Source organism: Ursus maritimus, unplaced genomic scaffold, assembly GCF_017311325.1.
Source record: "Ursus maritimus isolate PB19 unplaced genomic scaffold, ASM1731132v1 scaffold_21, whole genome shotgun sequence".
Classification (NCBI taxonomy): domain Eukaryota; kingdom Metazoa; phylum Chordata; class Mammalia; order Carnivora; family Ursidae; genus Ursus; species Ursus maritimus.
In genome coordinates, this window is record NW_024424564.1 from 53,698,700 (window position 1) to 53,706,123 (window position 7,424).

The window sequence follows — 7,424 nt, forward strand, 5'->3', positions numbered from 1 at the left end:
GGGGGGGGGTCGAGAGAGAACACACATTAGTGGGCCACGAATAAGACAGTCTGCATAAACGCTCTCTTCTGACAGCGCGGATAACGTGGTTAATGGCTTTTTAAAATATTTTTAATTGACAGATGTACAATGATTGACTCCCCGTGTGGAAATCTGAGCTGCGTCTTCCGTATTCTCGGTGTTATAAAGAACGCCACAGTGACCACCTTTGCGTTCTGGATTTCCACCCCCCCCGCCCCCCAACAGGACAGATTCCTAGTTGAATCAGGGGATTGGCGGGTGAGCACTTAGAGGGGCTGCCCAGGACTGGGGTGGCTTCCACTGACAAAGTGCCCGGGAAGGGTTCAGAGAGCTGCTCCTTCCTTGGGGGGGAGGGGGCGCACCTGCTGAGAAGGTGAGCTGCACCTGCTCGCCCACGATCTCCAGGGCGATGAAGTCGTGCTTCTCATTGAAGCGGCCGTTATACAGCAGCAGGGCGTTCCGCTCCCGGGTGGCAAACCTGTGGGGCCGAGCAGAGGCACATCACAGAGCGAACGACCCCCGCACGGAAGGTTTGCAGGCGGCGGGTGTGGAACAGGAGCCTGCCCAGACGCGACACGCCCAGCCAGCAGCAGCCGAGAGCGTGGGGCCACACTCGGGGAAGACTCTGGTCCCCAGGCCCTCATTTTCCTCATCAGCAGCTGACAGCCCATAAAACCTGCTTAGCGATGTTCTTTTCTGGAAACAGCAAACCAGACTGCACAGAGGAATCTGGTTTCCATGGCCTGTAGATCAGGAAAAGATGACATCTGAACGGTGTTCTAAAAGCCACTGAACGGATCAGAGACGTCCAAACAGAAACACGTGTGGTGCATCTTCTGCCCCTGGAAACAGAACCCCCCGCACGTTCACACAGGGACTTGGACCTCTCCCACGCAGGGAGGCTGTGTTGATGACTTCCTCTGGGCCTCTGTCCCTTTTCTCTACCATCAGACTCCAGCGACACGAGGTCCTCTCCTCCCAAACACCACACCCCTCCCTGCCCCAGGGCCTTTGCACCCGCTGCTCCTGCTGCCAGGAACAATCTTCCCTGGCTCTGCAGCTCTCTCAGGAGACACTCTAACTGCACTTTCCGGAACTCGTTTTACCCACACACTGCCCCCACCCCCATCGAATCTATCACATCACTCAGTCTATTTCCGAAATTATCCTGCTTATTTATTTAAGAACCTATGATCCTTAAGGGGAGAGACGGACTCTCAATCACTGCTGCATCCTGGAGCCCAAAACAGGGTCCACAGAAGAGCTTAATAACGATGGGCTGAGTAAATGAGCAGATGAAAGCATGACTGAGAAAGCAGATTTGCTACAATGAGCAGACCTGTCAGGCTTCACGCATCTGAGGAGTTAAGAACTTACTTCAACAAGAGACACGACCTCAGAGACCCTTCTCCCAGCTCCGTGGCCCCAGGGAAGCCAGCTCCTCCAAACCCAGGGATCCCTGAGTCACGGCCACGCCTCCGGACACCCCACTTACAGAGAGACCCTGGAAAGTCTCCTGGATGAACGTGGGACTGTTTCCCGAGTGGGCCGAATGGGGGAAATTATTCCCTTTGATTCGAGGTTGGTTTATTTGTTTTCGCGCGGCAACAGTCTGTCAGATCCAACTGCAGGGACGTGACCCCAGGCTTTCCTGGGAGTTACTCAAAATGAGCGGTTCCCGTCCACACCTCGAACCCCTCTGTTTAGAACACAGCAAGAACCGGTGACACGCTACACAGAAAAAACACGCTTCAGGTATGGAGCCAACAGGTGGGACAAGGGGACAGGTTACGGTTACGACAGACACTCGCTGGGACGCACCTAATTCTCCCCGGCAGGTTGCACTGCTGCGTCTTTCTCTTTGGACCAAGGTGGGAGCTGTATGGGGTGTTGGTATCAAATGGTCCTGTGTGGCCCCCGCCCCGGGCAGGCACCCAGAGGTCCACTGCCGGACACGGAGCGCTAACGGGAGCCAGGGCCAAGGGGAGGGTCCGACAGCACAAGGGAAAGAGGAAAGACGAGAAACAGTGACCAAGCCTTGGCGAGGGGCCGGGGGAGAATCGAAGAACACAGAACAGGGGCAGGGGTGGAGGAGGAGAGGCAGCTGGGAACGTGGGGCCCGCCTGGGAACCCAGGCGCTTGGCAAACAGGAACTAGAAAGAGGAGAGTCGAAATCACCTGAAACAAAAGCTGCTCACCGGAGCCCAGCTCCCCTTTCCCACGGTGCGCCCCCAGGAGGCACCGGGCCCCCCCCAAAGCAACCACAGCCCCCACAGTGCACCCGCTCTTCTGCCCAAGGTTGGGGAGAACTTTTTATGATTTTTGCTGTTGACGTCATTCCCTAAAAAACTACGGACTGATTTAGCCGGGCCCTGATGTCCTCGCCACGGCCACGCCTACGGGAAGCGGCCCACATACTGCCGTCAAATGGAACCATCTAAAAATACTAAATCGGACAAGCAAGCGGACGTCCATTATGTTACTCGCACATTTAATTAAACGCTTTATTTTCTAGTTTCTCTCTGAGTCTGGAGCCAGCAGACCGCCTATCGGCTTCCGGCAGGTCAGCCACAGGCCTGCCCACCTCCTGCACCAGGCCTTCTGGTCACCTCTCAGGTCAGCCTCCAACAGGGACCCCCTCCTGCAGCTTATGCACTGCCCACAGCCACTGCAGAGCGTGTCACTGTGGGCTGCCAGCCACGCCCAGGCTGTAAAGATGTCAAGACCACATAAAACCAACGACCGTCACATGTCCGGGACACGTTTGCCAGAAGACATAACACGCCTCTGATTGGGAGGGCACACGCCCACAGAAGCACAGTGTTTTAAACATTAAGCCACACAGGGCACAGGGTGGCCAGGAGGAATCCCACGGCAGAGCCCCAGGTTTGGAGGCTGCGCCCACGGGTGGGCCTTAGGAGTGCAGGCCTTGTGGGCAGAGGGCAGAGACCCGGTGTTCCGAGCAGGCAGAGAGCCAGGCTCCAGGGCCTGGCACGCATGTCCCAGCCGAGCTGTCCACGCTGACGGCGGACATCAGTTGTTCCTGCGGCAGCCTGGGGCACAGGTGGGTAACGCCAAGCACCAAGAAAGCCAGGCACGTCCTCTGTGCCCCCGAGCCCTCACAGCACGCCCCAGACAGGGGCCCTTATCGGCTGAAATATAGAACGTGGCAGAGTCACCGACTGCGGGTCAAAATAAAACAGCAACAACCTCAAAACCATGGGCCTCCAAGTAACCCTAACCTCAGAACTGCTGCTACAGTCAAAGGAACCTGCCGTCCAGGCCTGGAGGACCAAGTGGAGTCCCGTGTCCTGCCTCCCCGCAGGGGCCCCAGGAAAGGGGCGGCACCCTCAGGTCCGAGGCAGGGCCTCGAGCACCCACTTGGGCTCCATGGACCAGGACACTCTTACTATTCTATTAAAGCTGGCGTCTTGGGGTCACAGGCCAGGAAGCAGTGGCTGGCCGCCTGCTGAAATCTGGGCGCCTGGGCCGTCAAGATTTAGGACAAAAAGCCCCCAAGCAGCTTCAAGCCAGCAGCAGACAGGCACGGACAGAGCCCCAGGCCTGAGCGTGGTGGTGACAGGTACAGCTCTCTGGGAGCTTGAGACCAGGGACCCCGGGTCGTGACTTAAAGGTTTCAGAGGGCATGCGTCCACTCTGGAGACTTTAGCACAATAAAAAAGTTGACAACCAGGACAAAATTCAGGATGAGGAAGTCGCCTGACTTGCCAGCCCAGTCGATGAGCTTGTTTGGAGGACCAGTTTAGAGCGAAGGTCTGACCTCAGTGCAGAAAACCCACCGACAATCCAAGCCCCACAGATAAGCAACCGAGTGCCCACATCAGGACCCTGGCAGGGCAGCCAGGGTCGAGGGCAGCCTGAACCCACAGGCAAGGACGCCAGAGTGGAGGGCAACTATGAGCAGACAGCCACCAGAGTGTCCAGCTGGTGCTGGAACACATGTGCTGTCCAGCCTGGGGAGGGGTCCTCCCGGAGGAGGCAGCGGGGTCGGTCGGGCCAGCAGGAGGTGGGAACACCCAGGTGAGGCTGGGCAGGTCCAGAGAGCCACAAGCAGGCGAGGGCGGCCCCATCACAGGGCACAAGGTGCCAGACTCGGGGGGTGCCAGACGTCAGGCCACAGAGGACCCGTGCCCTAAAAGGAGGTATGGGCTTTACCCTGGGCAGCAGGCAGGCCCGGCACGACTCAGGCTGACTCAGCCCCAGCGGATGAGCCCGGCGCTGTCACACCAGGTCACCAGGGAGAGAGGACAGGGCTAAGGTGCTGGGGACTGGGAAGGGAAAAGTGACTGGACAGGGGACAGGAGAACAAGAGACTCACAGGACGTGACTGAGAGTGAGAGGTGCGGGGAGAGGCCCAGGTGGGCCCTGTGTCTCAAGCAGGTCTGAAGATAGAGCTTCCTCTCGGGCCAGAGGGGCACTCGGGGACACCCACGCGGAGAGCTCAGTGGGCCTGAGCCACGTGTCCCACAGCCCAGCCCTGCAGAGCCGGCTTCACCTGGGATCGCCACGTGATCGGGGCCTTTCCCCAGCACTGACATCCAGAGTCCCTCGCACTCCATTTTAAGAGCCCTAGGGGCATGTCTAAAATCCTCCGGACTCACCTCTGTCACCCAGAGTCTCTCACATGACAGACGCTCAGAAGGCACGGGAGCAAACCGAGAGCACGCTGGCCGCCACCGCGCTCAGCGCTGGGAACGTCCCGTGTGGCCCTCACAACGGCACAAGCCGGCTCCCAGCTCCGGCCCCCGGGCCCGTCCTGCCCCGGCCCCAGCGTGCTCACCGCATTTCCCAGGGAGCACGCTTTCCTTGAGGCACCCAGCCCACACTCCGGGCTCCACCGGGCTTGAGCCGATGGCAGTGCGTCCCGGCCCCTTACCGAGAGGATCAGCCCTCACTCCCGACTGTTCTGGGCTACAGCTCCCACCTGCACTCTCCAGGCCTGTTGGCTGCACGGCACCCCTCACCTGCTCAGGGGGCAGGACCCGCAGAGAGAAGCCCGGCTTCAGAGGGCAGCCGTCTTCTGGGGTGCCTGCTTGCAGGACACAGGGAGCTGCATTCCCACTAGACCACCCGAAGGGCCCCCAAACGATGGCACAAAAGACCAAATAAAAAATGCACTCCGCTCCACTAAGAAATCTTTAAAGTAGAAATGATAGAATTTTTAGAATTAAACTAAACCTCAATTCTCTTGGAGAAGCATAAGCAGAAACCGCGAGCATAGCACACGATAAGCTGCACCCCCATCACACGTGGGAGCTGGGCTGCCAGGCGGCTGCAGGGCCCTGCGCCCTCCACGTCCGGCCACGGGGTGTCAGAGCCACCCAAGTGTTGACAAGCGGGCAAGACCCGAAGGGCAAGGGCTGGCCTCACGGTGTGTGACCCAGGCCATCGTAAGGGGCCGATGCCGGGCTCAATCCTCCGCTGCTGTCGTCCCGAAGGTCTTCATTTTTGAGCCAGGAGGCCCCCCCACTTTTTGAGCAAGGGGCCCCCCAGATCAGCTAGCCAGTCCTCCAGCCAGCCCTGACCAGAGGACATGGCCCCGCGGGCACCTGGAGAGACGCGGGGCAGGGACCCACGATGCTCTAGCGACCGGCGCTCTGGCGGGGACGCGCGGGGCCACACTCACGTGAGGGAGACGGTGAAGTGGAAACGCTGCCTCAGGCCTCGGAAGGTGACGAAGGACCGGGGTGGGAAGCTCCTGGTGGTCACCTCGCAGTAGGGCCTCTCGAACCCGCCGGGAGGGCACACGCAGTGGAAGCCGCCAATGAGCAGGTTCACGCAGGTGCCCCCGTTCTTGCATACCCCGTTGGCGCAGCGGCCGGAGCGCGTGTTCACCTCGCAGTGCTCTCCTGGAGGACAAGAAAGAGGTGGGGAGACGTTACCCTGAACCCCGGAACCCGAGCCGCCAGCGCCACGGCCTGAAGGTGCTGCAAGGCCAGGCTGAGGGTCGAGTGCAGTGTAGACGCTGCAGGAACCCGGCCTTCCCAGGACCGCGTCAGTCGTCCAGAGTGGCAGCACCCCTGGGGGTTCCTCCGTGGAGGGCCCGGTCCCCGGCCCAGCCCTGCCGGGGTCCCCACACTCTGGGGGGCAGAGTCATGTGCATCTGAGAACACCCCTCTTAGGAGAGAATCACCTGGAAGTGATGAGACCGACAGGTGCTCGCATCCCCTCCCGCACCCGTGCCCGGGGCGGCGGCTGCGTAGTGAGAACAGAGGGAGACTGGGGAGCACGCGGGAGCACCTGCGCCCGGGGCCACCCCCCCGGGAGGCCTCCAGCCGTGCCCCACATCGGGCTCCCTGCTCGGCGGGGAGTTTGCGTCTCCCTCTCCCTCTCGCTCGCTCTCAAATAAATAAGTAAAATCCTTTAAAAATAAATACATCAATCAATCAATAAAATATAAGTATGACACGTCCAAAAAAAAAAAAAAATCACTGTACAAAAACATGGCATGGACAGTAAAGTCGTCTGCGGTCTCCTGCACACGCCCAGGAACGAGTCAGGGAAGCTGGACGCCCGGCTGGTGCTGGCCGGCCTCTGCCCCCTCTGCTCAGGGCTTGCCTTGAAGATCCTTCCGTCGGCGCCCGGACCTCCGCCCCCTGCTACCGGCTGCACGGGAACCCACGGGAGGACCCATCAGCTCTGCTGCCCATGTGCTCGTAGCCCTTTATAGCTTCTTTTCTAAGATTGTATTTATCTATTTATTTGAGAAGAGAGAGAGAGCGCGTGCACAAGAGCAGGGGGAGGGAGAAGCAGACGCCCCGCTGAGCAGGGAGCCCCATGCGGGACTCGATCCCATCATGACCTGAGCCGAAGGCGGACGCTCACTGACTGAGCCCTGCGGGGCCCCTGCAGCTTCTCCTGCTGCGAACTCCGTCCAGCACACGCCCGTGCTGTGTGACGAGCGTGCCTCCTGAGCAAGGCCCTCCCGGTGCCGAGGCAGACGGGACACAGTGTAGACTTGGATGAAGTCTGCCCTCCGTGAAAGGCGGCGGCACGTATGTGCCCTCCCCGGCACCAGGCGTGCGCCCTCGTCAAGAGGTCCCATTTCCGACCAGCCCCAGAGCTGCTCTATGCGCGTTTCTGTCCGGCAGGGTCAGCAGCTGCGTGCATTTCATCGGCGATGTCCATTTGCGTGAGGTTTACCTCTGTTTGTGTATTTGTGGCCACACAGAAATGCTCCATCGGCGTGCGGTCACGGTTCTCGATCTCCCCTCGGGGACGCGTGGCCCCTCGCGTGAGTGCGAGGCCGGTAGGACGGGGCACCGCACACAGAACGCCGAGACTTCTCACAGGAGGAGGCCGGCGCCCGCGGACGGACGGCAGCCTTCCCGTGGCAGCGGCTGTCACTGGGCCCCAGCCTCGTCTCAGCCGGCCGGGCAGAC

General features: G+C 60.2%; 1 protein-coding gene across 1 annotated transcript in view; it reads right to left on the reverse strand.

Moving 5' to 3' along the window:
• The window catches only part of CELSR1 (cadherin EGF LAG seven-pass G-type receptor 1), a 136,573-nt gene that overhangs the window by 57,784 nt on the left and 71,365 nt on the right, over positions 1–7,424 (reverse strand). The window contains exons 4-5 of the mRNA XM_040637722.1: positions 5,669–5,891; positions 386–499 (exon numbers count right to left, since the gene is read on the reverse strand). Coding sequence (XP_040493656.1) covers positions 386–499; positions 5,669–5,891 — 337 coding nt within the window. The remainder of the gene's footprint in view (positions 1–385; positions 500–5,668; positions 5,892–7,424) is intronic.